Source organism: Dipodomys merriami, unplaced genomic scaffold (assembly GCF_024711535.1).
Source record: "Dipodomys merriami isolate MVZ:Mamm:240054 unplaced genomic scaffold, mDipMer1.0.p SCAF_68, whole genome shotgun sequence".
In the NCBI taxonomy this organism is placed as follows: Eukaryota; Metazoa; Chordata; class Mammalia; order Rodentia; family Heteromyidae; genus Dipodomys; species Dipodomys merriami.
The window spans coordinates 3,360,406-3,375,964 of record NW_027206268.1 but is presented as its reverse complement, the minus strand read 5'-3'; the positions used below and the strand labels follow the sequence as shown (position 1 = coordinate 3,375,964).

Here is a 15,559-nt window from a genome sequence, read left to right as displayed (position 1 = left end):
ATAAGATTCATCTATTTGTCAACTTTTATTGTTTTGCAAAAAGAACAAGTCATGCAGCCTTCTCCACCCAAACACACATTTTCAAAAGCTGAGAAAATGACATTTTGTTGGACAGATCTATTAAAAAAAAATACTTTGAAACAGTACATAGTAACATAAAATGGAGGGGAAACAGTTTTATTTGATTACCTGGGCAACTAATGTTATGCAAGGTCATGATAACTCAAGTTTCTCTTGTATCAAGACTCCAGGGGTATTGTAATGCTTGCAATTTGCAGTTTGGCAGAAAGGAGTATATATTACCTTCGTCCTCAGAATTTATACTCATTGCATTCAGCTTAAGAAAGGAGTGTACTGAAATACATGCTTGTAATTATTGAGCTAACCAAAATGAAAATGTCTCTTCTAAATGGGATCAGATTTTTAGAATTCAATTATTGACCAAACTGTGGACAAGAGAATTTCAGTTAGGAGACACAAGGTAAGATGAGGGCTGGGGCTGCAGCAGTTGCCTGGCTGTGCAGTACCCTGCCTTTCACTGCCCGCACGGCAAGCAAAGAAAACAAAGGTTACATGTGGCTGCAGAGTGGCTAGGTAAGGCCTAAGCAGCCCAGCCCTACATTCATTTAAATAGTATAAAACTTGAGTTTTTTTACTTTTTGGTGAATCAAATAATTTGAATCACTATGGATAGCGAAACATTCATACCATATTTGATTTCTCAAAAAGTTTTAACCTTTGTGTGTTTTCATCTGGCACTAAAGAGTGTTGCTTTTCTTCCCTGGTAGAAGCTGGGATGGAACTGGTGGAAATTTCATGTGTCACGATCCATTTGGAGACCGGATCAGAGTGCCCTCACGCCTGCTGAGTGCTGAGAGTATAGGCTTGTGCCCAAGTCCAGAAAAACACTTAAAAATCCATCTTCTGAACTGTTAAGTGGAAGATTAGTTCTAATGAAGATAAAAATCCCACCAGGAATCTGGCTTGGATATTGATAGGCAGAATTCCTGGGGTTGCTCAGATGTTTTAGTTGATATATATTTCTTAAATTATCCTGTTCTTCATTTCCTGTCTGTCATAGCCCAAGGTTTGATTATTGATCAAAGGAACCAAGGTGGAGGGCAGAGAGGCTGTCAGGATACTTTCAAGCCTGGCCACAAGTAACTAGGAGAAAAGTTGATGGCTCTTGACAGAGATGACTATTGAAGTCATTCAGTGAGGGCTTCTTGTATTAGAAATGTCCATCCTTTTTTAGTCTTTGCATCCCTCTTCCTACCCTGGCTATTATGGGATTTGGTGGCACTGTGACCTGTTGGGAAGCATACATTTTGAAGTGAACATAATTGCCATCACAGTAAGAGCTTCACACCCCCGCCCCCCACCTCATGTTATCACTTTTCTTCCATTTCTGTGGTGTCTGGAATAGTAGATTTTGAGTTTATTTCCACTTTAATCTTGGTGACATGAAGAAAGCAGTATATCTAGAAGAATTTTTTCTTTTCATAGTGTATCTCACCATTCCTTTTAAGGCTTTAAGTGGGCCTGCTAGAAAATAAAAGATAATGAACTTATAGATTAAGAAATCACTCAGTAATTCTATACAAATGTGTTAGAAGGCTTGCTGTTTTCAAGTATGAGCCAAATTCTATACTAGTCTTCATTTTCAAGGAATTTTTGTTGTTCTTGAGATTTTTATCCAGTCACGATGGGGAGGCTGCCACCGCTTGTCAGCCAGATTGGAAGGCCCAGTGGTTTACAATACCTGAGGATGTAAAGTGACTAGTAGATCGGTAGGTCATCGTGAAATTACATTAAACCAGGTTAAGTTCAAGATCTTTGAACTCCAGTACACATAATTAACAGAAGTCTCTGAGATGTTTTGGCAGTGCTTTTATTACTAGGTATATGTCAATTCTGGAGGCCCATTTAATACTTTTCAAGTTCCAGAATCTATTTTTTTTTTTTTTGACTCAAGTTTTCTGCAAATGAAGGTTTCTTTTAGGCTCCATAGGAGCCCTGAGAGGTTTTGGGGAAGCTAAGCTGGCCAACATTAAGGCAGTTTCTGCTGGGCTCAGCACTGTCCCCAAGAGAGCGGTGGTGCATTCAGGGGTGCAGACGTTGGAAGGTAATGATCGCCGTTAGGTTGGTTCACCTCTGAGGAAAGCCTCTGCAAGAAGTCTGAGCAAGCTCAAGGAGTCTCCTGAGGTGAAAGGTTATCAGCCTGGAAGTCTGCAGTGCAGACAACACATTTGGAGGGATCAAAGCCTTTTTAAAAAAGCAATATGCCAACTATGGAGCATCTCTTGACAAGGACAGGTATTTGAAATGCATTTACGTCTTCCGTGTGACAGTGGCAGCTACTCTTCATCCACTGACTGAAGCTTGCCACATTTCTCTGAAAGATTTGAGGTTCCTGTTTTATTGCCTTTGTTTCCAAATTCAGAGGGGGAGGCAGGTTCATCTGTTTCATATTCCTCAAAGGAGCTGAAAGAGCAAAGCAAAAGTAAGTTGCTGGGTTTTTTTTCTTTTGTATTGGAGTTTGAACTCAGGGCCTCTCGATGGATTGGCTGACTTACTTGGCAGGTGCTCTACCATTTGAGCCATACCTCCGTCGCATGAATTTTCCTGTTCAGCTATCAGCCTCCAGAGTGTCTAGGATTATAGGCCTTGAGTTACCAGTGCCTGGTTGGTTGCTAATTTTGTGAGTGCTGTCCCTGACCTTTGTTCAAGGCGAGCACTCTACCACTTGAGCCACAGAGCCATTTCCAGCTTTTTGGTGGTTAGTCTTAGTGATTTTACTGCTTTGAACCATAATCCTCAGATCTCAGCCTCCCAAGAAGCTGGGATTATAGGTGTGAGCCACAGAATTTTTTTTAAGTTAATGGCTGTGCAGCGGTTATTTTGGCAAGCCATCCTGCTTAAGTACCATTAGTTGCTTTATAAATGGCAGCTAGAAACACATGAGCTGCCCGGGAGGGCAGAGCTAGCACTCTAGAGCAGACAGCACATTTCCTCCTGTTTTTTTGTGGGGTTTTTTGGTGTTTTTTTTTTTTTTTTAAATTGGCCATGGGGCCTGAACTCTGGGCCTGTGCGCTGTCCGTCAGCTCTTCAGCTCAAGGCCCAGAGCTCTACCACTTGAGCCACAGCACCACTTCCAACTTTTTCTGCTTATGTGGTGCTGAGGAATTGAACCCAGGGCCTCATGCATGCAAGGCAAGTGCTCTACCACTGAGCCACCTTCCCAGCCCTCCTCGTTTCTTTCTTTCTTTTTTTTTTAATTGGTCATGGGGCTTGAACTCTGGGCTTGGGCGCTGTCCCTATGCTCTTTGGCTCAAGGTGAGCGCTTGAGCCATAGCGCCATTTCTGGTTTCCTGGTGGTTTATTGGAGGTAAGAGTCTCACGGACTTTCCTTACCTGGGCTGGCTTTGAACTGGGATCCTCAGATCTCAGCCTCCTCTGAGTAGCTAGGATGATAGGCATGAGCCACCGATGCCCGGCCCCTCCCCGTTTCTTAAAACTCGAGTCCACAATAGAATTTGTTGCAAATATGCTGCAGCAAGCTTTCACTAAGGGAAAGGTCATGCACCCCCCCCCGCCCCCCCCCCCCCCCCCGTGTAAGTTACCAGCCTCCCTTACACGTGGCTTTAGGCACAGATGTGAGTGGATGGTACATATTCTGAGGCTGCATGAAGCCCAGAAAGGTACACATGAACATTTACTAAGTAATGTTTAGTCGTTTACTCTTGATACCATTGGCTTACCTTGTTTACCAGTTTGTTTTGCAGGTGGTGCTGAGGACTGAACCCCAGGCCTCTTACACGCAAGGCCACCACTCCCTGTCTGCCTTGCTCCCCTCTGCAGGAACCTACATTTGAACATAGATTTCTGGACAGGAGCCCACCAAAAAGTCACCAAGGTCAACTGATGCCAACCATTCTAAGGTAGGTACAACTAATAGGTGGCATCTCTTCCAAGTTTGGAACTTTTTTTCCATGGGGTGGGAGGAAGGAGTGAGGGAGGACCAGTGATAGGAGCTGAGCCCCAGGCCTTACATGTACCAGCGCACGGTAAACTTATCCCTTTCTTTATCTATTTTTTGGTTGGTCGTGGGGCTTTGAACTTTGGGTTTGGGCGCTGTCCCTCAGCTCTTCAGCTCAAGGTGAGTGCTCTAACACTTGAGCCACAGGGTCACTTCGAATGACCTTATCAAAAATTATTTATAGCTTGATTATTTCTCAAAAACAGCCCATCCCAGGAGGGTGCTAGTGGCTCACACGTGTAATCCTAGCTACTCAGGATGCTGAGATCTGAGGAATGTGGTTCAAAGCCAGCCCGGGGAGAAATGTCTCCATGAGCCTCTTTATCTCCAATGAACTGGAAGTGGTGCTGTGTCTTAAGTGGTAGAGCACTAGCCTTGAACACAAAGATGCTCAGGGGCAGCATCTAGGCCCTGAGTTCAAGTTTCACGCGCACACATGCACACGCACACACACCCATCCGTTCTATTTTTTTTGGGGGGGCGGGGGGGGGGTCCAGTCGTGGGGCCTGACCTCTGGGCCTGGGCGCTGTCCCACAGCTCTTCAGCTCAAGGCTAGCGCTCTACCACTTGAGCCACAGCACCACCTCCAGCTTTTTTTTTTTCTTTTTGCTTATGTGGTGCTGAGGAATCGAACCCAGGGCCTCAGGCATGCAAGGCAAGCACTCTACCACTGAGCCATCTTCCCAGCCCCGCCCATTCCATTCTTATTTCTACTACTTCCCCCACATTCCTGAGGCCTAATGGACGTGTATTTGCAAAAAGAGGCACTAGAACAGCAACTTAGTTCTAATAGTTGGGAAGGGCAGGTTACAGAGCCTTCCTTTTGGGAAATATTCTCAGAAGTTTACTCTAGCAATCATTTGCCAGAACCGGGGTTATTTTTTTGTCAGAATGGAAGACACAGTAGGACACTACTCAGGAGGCTGAGATCCGAGGTTGAAGCCAGCCCAGGCAAAAAAGTCCCAGTGGCTCATCTCTATTACCAGAAAGAAAGCCAGAAGAGCTGTGGCTCAAGTGGTAGAGTATGCTAGCCTTGAGCAAAAAAAGTGCAGGGACAGTGCAGGTCCTGGGCTTCTGCTCCAGGACCGGCACACAAAAAAGTTCACTGTCATCCCTTGCACTTTAGGAAGGACTTATTTCTCAGTGTAACAGGACAAATGTAGGGAGAAACAGCAGACACACTTGCTACTCCCAGTAGGAAACGGGATCCTCCACGCTTGTCTACTCAGGTGGAGGAAGCAGCTGTTCCCCTGTGGCCGGGAGTTAGTTCTTGGTTTAACAGTTCACTTCCTGGCCTGGCTTACCACAGTCAGGGTGCTTTGCCACACCAGGATGGATGGATGGTGGTCTTGGGATCTGATTGCCCCAAATACCCCGTCTCATGTAGTATGTCGCCCAAGTTTCCCAATTCCTTGCTACTCACCTACCACTGGTGCTTTTTTTTTTTTTTTTAATCTTATTATCCTTAAGCACCACCATCTTTTATTGAGAGGTCAGTAAAGGCTTCCTGGTCTTCCTACTTATCCATCTCTCCAACTGAGCAGAATAATGTTGAGATGATGTCACTTTCCTGCTGAATCGGCATCCCCAGACCCTACCTGGCTTCTTTGCTGCATTTCCTGCCATGGCTCACCACATTCAGGCCACATTCCCCTTTCTATGGCTTCCCTAGCATGTGTGTGCTGCTCAGAACCAATGCGCCTGCTTTTCCTTCTGGAGCATTTGTTCACTGAGGTTGGTATCATGAAATTCCCTTTGGCACCTTCCTAAGCCTACCTACCCTCTATTAGTGGCTCATGATCTATTGCCTTGAGACTTAATGTTTTTCTGGCTGTGGTCTGTGTGCTGTGGTCTCCATACTGGCTGGTCTGCTTTGTTGCAGCCTTGTACCTATGAAGACCTCGGGCCTCCTTCACCTGAGCCCAGGAGCTACTGGATGATGAAGAGGCCTTATAGACTGGGTCTCTTTCCAGTCAGGCAGAGGTAACAGGTGCTGTTACTGGGAGCCAGGTGTTTCTATATATTATTTCAGGTTCTCACAACCGCCTGTATCTTCTGAACCCGAGCCCCAGGAGTCGGATAACCTGCCCAGCTGGCGAGTGGGCCAGATCTGTCTGGCTCCCGAGCCTCTGCACTTTCAATGATACCAACGTTCTTCCTTCCCCTCTACTATGGGTGTGGCGATGTCGGACTTGCTCGCACTTCTTCCTGAAGTCCCAGGTGGGGCACCCTTGGGATCTAGTGCCTAGCCTTTCTGCTATCCTAGCACTGGCTGTGCAAGCTGAGGCTGGGTTAAGCTTTCGCTCCCGTGTTCTGGGGAGGCTGTGCCTCCCAGCACAGCACAGGAGAGGAGAGGAGAGGAGATGAGCGTCTCAGGTGCACCGGTTGAGTTTCACTCTAGCTGGTGTCTGCATCTCCTCTCCTGACCCTTCACCCCTACCTACTCTGCCTGTGTCCTCTCTTCCAAATATTGGTGCCTTCTGCTGTAGCCACAACTTGAGAAAGATGTTCATTTGAGCCAGTTAATTCTTTCTCTTTACCAGCTACCACTTGCTCTCGTTTTTTATTCCAACGTATTTCTGTTTAGACATGCTAATTTCTCCTTCCTTTGAAGCAGGTTATAATAGAAGAGGTTATTTTGGAGAAAGGGTGTAAAGCCCGATTATGTATTTGCATCGAAATGTCTAGGATATTATTCCTAAGTAATAAAGCAAAACTTTCTGGGTGGTGGGTTTTTAGGTGAAGGTTTTTATTTCTAACTTCTCTGTATTATGTAAGCAGATAATAGGAAAAAATAATTTTCCTATTAATACATGCTCATTACACAAACCTTATAAATTACAGAAAAGAATACAAACCCACAGCAGTTCCCCAGCTCTGAGTGAAGTCACTGCCAGTTTTTGGGGTCGTTTTCATCCATACTTACTTACTAAAGTCAGGTCGAGGAATTTATCTTACACATAGAAATAATGATGTACAAAGGAGTAATAACTACAACACTATGATCTCCAATAGGGAACTGTTAGAGGTATGTCAAGCCACATAATGGCTCAGCTCTACAGCAGAATAAGGAAGAATCACTAGATAACATTATGGAGGAGTCTCCTACTAGTATATTACTAAGTTTGGCAGAAACAAGGTACTGAGCGATGAGTCATATCTATTTGGGAAATAAATATGCACAAGTCTACATTTTACAAATGTCCACAGAGATGCTTCTGGGGAAGGAAAACTACTTTTTGGCGCTGTCCCCGTGCTCTTCAGCTCAAGGTGAGAGTGCTCTATCGCCTGAGTCACAGCGATAATTGGAGATAAAGAGTCTCATGAAGTTTTCTGTCCGGGCTGGCTTTGAACCGTGATCCTCAGATCTCAGCCTCCTGAGTAGCTAGGATGACAGGCGTGAGCCACTGTTGCCTGGCTTAATATTTATATGTTTTTTGGTTAGTTGTGGGTCTTGAACTCTGGGCCTGGGCACTGTCCCTCAGCTCTTCAGCTCAAGTCCAGCACTCTACCACTTGAGCCAAAATGCTACTTCGGTTTTCTGGTGGTTAATTGAAGATAAGTCTCAGGGACTTTCCTGCCTGGGCTGGCTTTGAACCACGATCCTCAGATCTCAGCCTGTTGAGTAGCTAAGATGACAGGCGTGAGCCAAAGGCACCTGGCAAGTTTATGTGAAAATTCTGTCACATTATATTCAGTATATGAGCGCAAAGCCTCAGACACAGGGTAAAGGGAGATAAGAGGACTTGCTAAAAGTCACTAGAAAATGGTGGGAAAAAACCAAGTTATTAAATTGCTAATTATGTTCCAAGGAGTGAAATTCTTACTCTACTCCCTTTCTTCTTTCCTTCCTAGGGCCTCGAGTGCTTGCTAGGTAGACAGACACTCTACAACTTGAGCCATGCTCCCAGACCTTTTTTGCTTTATTTTTAGTTGGTTGTGGGCTTGAACTCAGGGCCTAGATGCTTTTCTTGAGCCTCTCTGTACTCCAGGCCAGTGCTTTACCACTTGAGCCACAGCACCACTTCCGGCTTTCGAGGGGAGCTAAGAGTCTAATGGGGACTTTTCTGCTGGGGCTGGCTTTGAACTGTGATCCTAAGATCTCAGCTTCCTGAGTAGCTAGGATGACAGGCTTGAGCTCTTTTGTTCAAAGCTAGCACTCCATCACTTGGAGCCACAAGGCCACTAAGGTTTTCTGAGGGTTAACTGGAGGTAAAGAGTCTCATGGGACTTTTTTTTTTTTTTTGGGTCCGGTTGTGGGGCCTGAACTCTGGGCCTGAGCACTGTCCCTCAGCTCTTCAGCTCAAGGCGCTCTACCACTTGAGCCACAGTGCCACTTCCAGTTTTTTTCTTTTTGCTTATGTGGTGCTGAGGAATCGAACCCAGGGCCTCATGCATGCAAGGCAAGCGCTCTACCACTGAGCCACCTTCCCAGCCCTCTCATGGGACTTTTGTGCCTGAGATTCTCAGCCTCCTGAGTAGCTAGGATGACAAGTGTGAACCACCAGCACCGGGCCTATCATCTTCATTACTTAAAGGAGCAGACAGTTGGAACAGAAGGCAGGAAGATAAAGCCAGCTCCTTAAACTATGGGCTCACAAATATCAATACAGGAGGGTGTGGATGCCCCTTCACCTTAGATTCTGTGAAAGAAAGGCACAGCTTTTTAAAGGAAATTGCACATGAGAAAGTAAGCAGGAACTCAGGAAAGGAAGACAGCTAGAAGTAATCAGTGACCTAGCTCCATCGCTCATATTCTTTTGCTCTTCCAGTCTGATACATACACAGGGACTTTGAGGCAGTTTGAATTCCTACCGTGGACAGAGCTGTGCAAGGTTCCGCTGAACCAGGGCGGCCTACTCACCCTTCCTGGAGTTGTGCCTGGGCGGCCTCTTCAGCCACCAGAGCCTCGTATTCCTCCGCAGCAAACCTGTCCCAGTCGGAGGGCTCTGGCCCATCGTTGTCAACATCCTGAAAGAAGAAAAAACCTGGCATGAGACAGGCTCAGGGACAGTGCCCAGGCCCAGAGTTCAGGCCCAATGACCAACAAAAAGAAAAAAAAAGAAGGGAATAAAAGGCAAACTTTCTTTTCTACATATAGCAGTGTCTTGGATTCTGTGTTCCAGGGAAAAATTTAAAAATGTGGTTCCAAACTGAAAAGGAGTTAGTAATGCCCCAGGCCTGGAAGAATTTAAAACCTAAATACTGACCATAGACTGTATTACTTTTCAAGCCCCACGACTGACCAAAAAAAAAAAAAAAGAAAAAAAAGAAAGAATATTACTTTTTACATTCAATCCATTAGTTTGTCTTCTTTTTTTTTGGTCGGTCATGGGGCTTGAACTTGGGGCCTCGGCACTGTCCCTGAGCTCTTCAGCTCAAGGCGAGTGCTCTACCACTTGAACCACAGCGCCAATTCTTGTTGTCTGGTGGTTCATTGTAGATAAGAGTCTCCCAGACTCTCCTGCTGGGGCTGGCTTTGAACAGTGATGCTCAGATCTCAGCCTCCTGAGTAGCTAGAATGACAGGCATGAGCCACCGGCACCCGGCTTCCATTAATATTTCTAAAATGCACCTTAAGCTTGAGATTGGGAATTCCTTTTTCTTTCTGGTATAAAAGGGCCCTTGGGAGCCTTCGGGTCACAGCTGTTCTCTGAGGGTTACTGTCAGTGACCGAGGCCCAGCAGATATGCAGCAGGTGTTAAGAGGAAAAGTGCTGAAAGCTCCCTGTGGTTAAGTGATGGGCACAGCCCTCCTTAGCTGTGGAGTGTTTGTATCTTACACAGGAAAGCTGCAGCAAGTGGTGATATTCTGTGTTTGGTGTGCCCAGAGTTAATGGCAGGTGCAGCAGGGTCTTGTACATGGGAAGATGCCATGAGATGGGGCAGCATTTAGGACACAGGAGCCCCAGCATGGGTAGATGCGTGTAGTTCTCTGAAGTGTGTCTGCATCTCCCCCCTGAAGAGAAGTTACTCACTATGACATCTCCAAGACACGCTGTCCCATTACGCCAAGCCCAACAGGGTTCCAACAAAGACATGCCCACTGATGTATTTTTAAAAGTTAGGATGAAGTTTTCAACACTAACTTTCTGCAACTAGTTTCTCACTGGCATTTGAGAGTTGGCTCAGTGGAAAGTACTCAGGCACATGCAGATCATTACACTGGAAGACAGGCTGTGGGCACAGAGGTGTTCTGGGTGTTCTCTCTCCTGCCCCATTCTTCCCCACTTTTCTCTGATGCTGGAGACTGAATCTGGGCCTCAAGCTTTCTAATCTTCTCATTAAGTGAGGAACTATTGGAAACGTTAGCTCTTTAAATGTGGAGACTCTTCCATACAGATGTGATTCTCATCTGTAGCCTTGGCCCTGCTCCTGAAGCACCCCAAAAGCTCATCTCATACTGGTACCTTCTGCACTGCGAAGGGATCTCTCTGCTCATGGTCCAGGTACTTCTCCAGGTTAAAGAAAGTATCATAGAAGATGTGAGCCATCCTGCACCTCTTCAGATCCCGCAGAGTAATTCTGCCTATGCAAACACAAACGCACCTGGTAAGTTTCACCAACTGATGCACCACCTATGCTGAAAAGGGCATGTGTATCTTTATTACAAAACTCACATGTAAAAATCATAAGTTGGGGGGCTGGGAAGGTGGCTCAGTAGTAGAGTGCTTGCCTAGCATGCATGAAGCCCTGGGTTCGATTCCTCGATACATTTACACAGAAAAGGCCAGAAGTGGTGCTGTGGCTCAAGTGGCAGATCTCTAGCCTTGAGCACAGAGGCTCAGGGACAGCGCCCAGGCTCCAAGTTCAAGCCCCACAAGCTACGGGGGGCGGGGGGAGGGGGGGAAGGAGGGAAGCTCCTATTTCCTTAACAGTGGATCTGCCATCTCTGCTGTCTAGGAGACATGTTCTCATTTCTACAGTTGGGGAAGCCTGTACCGAAGACACTGGAAGGTTAAGTTAGGACAACGTAGGGTGTGTGGGCCCCACCTCTGCCAAGTGCGGTTCACTGGGTCTCACCATCTCTGGCTGGCTTCACCAGGTCAAGCATCTGGCACAGCAGGTCATGGAACGGCAAGGGTTCAATGCCCATGGCTTCCATGCGCTCGCACTGCTCCTCGTAGAAGTACTCCAGCTCGTACATGGAGAGGATGCCGTCCCCATCCAGGTCCATGCACCGGAACCAGTACTCGATGCTAGGAGACAAGGGTGGTGCTTGTGAGTTGTGGGCCTGTGCTGCTTGCATCCCACAGCAGCCTCTGTCCACATCTGTCCTCTGTAGACAGATGCTTGAGAAAAGAGCTGGCCGACCGACCCTCTTTCCCATTTTCCCATTCCCAGAACCTGCAGCTTTCCACGCCCGGTGGCTGCTTTGTACCCTGTTCAGCACACAGCTCTGCTTTATCTGGTGCTCTTTGAAAGAGGAGGTTTCAGCTTTTCCACTTCCAACCACTTCATTTGCATTCCCTTTCCAACTTCCTAACAGAAACTGCTCAAGGAGAGTTTTCAGCTTTTTGTTTTGTTTTAAAGGCAATTTTATGGTTACTATTAAGGTGGTATAGGGAGGGGTTACCATTTCATAAGTCAGGTAAATCCACTCTCACGCTGCCAGCCATCTTGTCCACACTGAACCCATCAGGTCTTCTAGCAACTGTGCTTGCTTGCTTGCTTTTCTTTTTTCTTTTTGGTGTTGCCCTGGGTTTTGATCTCAGCCTGGGCACTGTCCCTGAGCTCTTTTGCTCAAGGCTGGTGCTTTACCACTTGAGCCACATCTCTACTTCCACTTGTTTATTAGAGATAGTTTCACAGAATTTCCTGTCCTGGCTGGCTTCCAGCCACAACCCTCAGATTGCAGCCTGTTTAGTGGTTAGGAGTAACGATGTGAGCCACTAGCACCTGGCTTTTTTTTTTTTTTTGCAGATAATCTCACAGACTCTTCTGCCTTTGCTGACCTTAAATGAGAATATGCATCTCAGACTCAGTAGCCATGACATAGGCACGAGTCTGTCAGCTAGCTCTTTTCCAAGAACCAACTCTGTTTCTTTGATTCTTTTTTTGGGTCAGTTGTGGGGCTTGAACTCTGGGCCTGGGCGCTGTCCCTCAGCTCTTGAACTCAAGGCTAGCGCTCTACCACTTGAGCCACAGTGCCACTTCTGGCTTTTTCTGCTTATGTGGTGCTGAGGAATCTAACCCAGGGCCTCATGGATGCAAGGCAAGCACTCTACCACTGAGCCACCTTCCCAGCCCATCTTTTTATTACTCTTTTTTTGTTGTTGCTGGTCCTGAGACTTGAACTCAGGGCCTGGGCACTGTCCCTGAGCCTTTCTGTGCTCAAGGCTAGCACTCTACCACTTGAGCCACAGCACTACTTCCAGTTTTTTCTGTGTATGTGGTACTGAGGGTTTCATACACGCTAGGCAAGCACTCAACCACTAAGCCACACTCCCAGCCCATTTTTATTATTTTTACAGTCTCCATTTAATTAATTTTGGCTCTAATCTTTATTATTCCTGTACATCTACTAATTCTGGGCATGTTTTGTAGTCCAGGAGCCTGAGATGCATTATGTTATTTGAGATTTCTTTGATAGTTTTAAAATTAGCACTCAGCTCTGAGCTTCCATCTAATAAATGCTTTTGCTGAATCTTATACTTTCTGATACATTTTCATTTGCTTCTAAGATTTTTTACAAGTTCCTTCCTTAAATCTGTCATGTCCCCCTCATTTCAAATTGTATTGCTCTATCTCCATATGTTTGTATAGTTTCTACAGTTCTTTTGGTAATGGTGTCTAATTTTATTTCATTAAGAAGATCTGTTGAGACAGAAGAAACTATTTTCAGTTTTCTTATCTTTGTTAAGAATTGCTTTATGGCTTAAAATGTGATCTATTTTGGAGAAGGTTCCATGAACTGCTGAGAAGTGGATTCTGCCAACCACATTTGGAATGGCAAAGTTATTTTAAAATGTTAACAGGCTGGCTTAAAAATGGTTCATCTGGGGCTGGGAAGGTGGCTCAGTGGTGGAGTGCTTGCCTTGCATGCATGAGGCCCTCGGTTCGATTCCTCAGCACCACATTACCAGAAAAAGCCGGAAGTGGGGCTGAGGCTCAGGTGATAGAGTGCTGGTCTACAGCTGAAGAGCTGGGGGACAGCGCCCAGGCCCAGAGTTCAGGCCCCACAACTGAAAAAAAAAAAGGCTCATTTTATTTCTATCTCAATGGTTTATAAACAGTATACAGAACATTAAGGTAACTTTTGGAACCACAATACAGAGCTGAGTGAGATATGCCAGACGGCATCGAGGACTGCCTCTGCTGCTTCCTTTGTTTTTGTTTTGTTTTGTTTTTTGCCAGTCCTGGGGCTTGAACTCAGCGCTGTCCCTGAGCTGCTTTTTGCTCAAGCCTAGCACTCTACCACTTGAGCCACAGAACCACTTCCAGCTTTTCCTGTGTATGTGGTGCTGAGGAATTGAACCCAGGACTTTGTGCATGCTAGGCAAGCATTCTTTCACTGAGCCACATTCCCAGCCTCCCCTGCTTCCTTTGGTGCTACACACCAGTGGTGAGTGTGTACAGGACACTCTTACACAAGCAAAGGCGAAAAGAAGGGTAACCTAGTTTATTGGGTGTACACAAATAATACCATAGTGTGGAGGAAGAGATACGTCAATCTTCAAACAACTGATGTTTCCTCACACCAAAGAGGAGAATAAGGATAGGTCTTATGTTATTGTCATCCACAATTTGCTTGGCTTTCCTTCACCAATTTTCTACTGAACCCTCAATAAAAGAAGTAAAACTCAGGAGTATCTCTTGCTACACAATGTATAAATGATTGCTAGTCCCGCTTATACCCTGTAGGCCAGCTCACACTGGGTAAACTTTGGTTCTGTGGTGAACAGCCTTTCTTGGCATGTGATGACCTTGGATTCTGTGGGAATGTTCTAGACTGAGCTTTAAGTGACTGAAACTAGGTCTCACCCATCTCAGTATCCTGAGCATGCATCCGTTTCACTAGGTATGCATCGCGTGCTTTGTGCACGTGTATCGGAAAGCTTCCAAGTCCTACCTGGTGGGGTTCCGTTTGTCTTCCTCAGAGATCAAAAACCAGACAAAATCTGCGTAGCTCATTCTTCCCTCTTTCTGTACTGTTTTTCCTCTGGAGAAAACACATGGTTATAAATTTGCCTGAGTGGCTAAGAAATGAAATAACACCACTCTTAGCTGGATATTTCAACAAGTGCAATCCTATTTTTGTTTTTTTTGGTCAGTCGTGGGGCTTGAACTTTGGGTCTGGGTGCTGTCTCTCAGCTCTTAAGCTCAAGGCCAGCACTCTACTACTTAAGGCACAGCGCCACTTCTGGCTTTTTCTGCTTATGTGGTACTGAGGAATCGAACCCAGGGCCTCATGCATGCAAGGCAAGCACTCTAACACTGAGCCACCTTCCCAGCCCCCTATTTTGTTCTTAAAGGCTTACAATGTTAAAACATGAAAGCTCGGGTTTCTGAATTGAATGCAAATGATCAGTAGTAGGATCGAGTTCTATTATGTGTATTTAGCTATAAAACTAATACTAATATTAAAGAATTTCTAGCTGGGCACCATTGACTCACACCTGTAATCCCAGCTACTTGGGAGGCTGAGATCTGAGGAATGAGGTTTGAAGTGATCAGAAAAGTCTCCATGAGACTGTTAGCTCCAATAAACTATTCAAAAAAGCCAGAAGTTACGTTGTGTCTCAGGTCCTAGAGTGTTAGCCTTGAGCACAAAGGCTCAGGAACAGCTCTCAGGCCCTGTTAAAGCCTCAGGATTGGCCAAACAACAACAACAACAAATATGTAAAACATCAAGCCATAGATATACTTTATTCATTAATGCCACCAAATTATGCAAGAAGCCTTGTTAAAATGAGAATGCTATGATATTACACTTTACTTTTCTTACCTTGTTACTGCCCCAGAGAATATCCTTTCAATAATTCTGTTTGATGAAGCTAAATGTAAATAAGAAATTGCAAAGTTACTTAGACATACACTCTGTAAGTCAGTACTTCTGGAAAATGTGTTTTCATTTCCTAAAGCCAAGCCATAATAATCTTTCATGATGAGGGTATCAGTAGTTGTTTTTTTGTTTTTGTTTTTTTGTTTTTGCCAGTCCTGGGGCTGGAATTCTGGGCCTGGGTGCTGTCCCTGAGCTTCTTTTGCTCAAGGTGAATGCTCTACTACTTGAGCCACAGCACCACTTCTGGCTTTTTTGAGTAGTGTATTAGAGATAAGCGTCTCATAGAGTTTCCTGCCCAGGCTGGCTTCGAACCACAATCCTTAGATCTCAGACTTCTGAGTAGCTAGGATTACTGCTGTGAGCTACCAGTACATGGCAGTTGAATTCTTCCTTGTGTTTTAGAAGAATGAAGTAGCTTTATATCAGTAATTTTAAAAAAGAACATGCAAATTACTGTGCCTAACAACTGAGATGAATTACATAGTTAAGCTCTAAGTTAATCCTAACAACAAAGAC

At 45.4% G+C, this 15,559-nt stretch overlaps 1 protein-coding gene across 3 annotated transcripts in view; it reads right to left on the bottom strand.

Moving 5' to 3' along the window:
* Window positions 1-15,559, bottom strand: part of Ppp2r3a (protein phosphatase 2 regulatory subunit B''alpha) — an 88,375-nt gene that overhangs the window by 2,864 nt on the left and 69,952 nt on the right. For 2 of the 3 annotated variants that reach the window (XM_070005467.1, XM_070005469.1), the window contains 6 exons: window positions 14,987-15,035; window positions 14,111-14,200; window positions 11,062-11,237; window positions 10,449-10,567; window positions 8,904-9,010; window positions 2-2,484 (listed from right to left, as the gene is read on the bottom strand). In XM_070005467.1, the coding sequence (XP_069861568.1) occupies window positions 2,358-2,484; window positions 8,904-9,010; window positions 10,449-10,567; window positions 11,062-11,237; window positions 14,111-14,200; window positions 14,987-15,035 (668 nt within the window). In that variant the 3' untranslated portion in view covers window positions 2-2,357. Of the gene's footprint in view, window position 1; window positions 2,485-8,903; window positions 9,011-10,448; window positions 10,568-11,061; window positions 11,238-14,110; window positions 14,201-14,986; window positions 15,036-15,559 lie in introns of those variants that run through there. The other variant, XM_070005468.1, reaches the window with a different exon arrangement.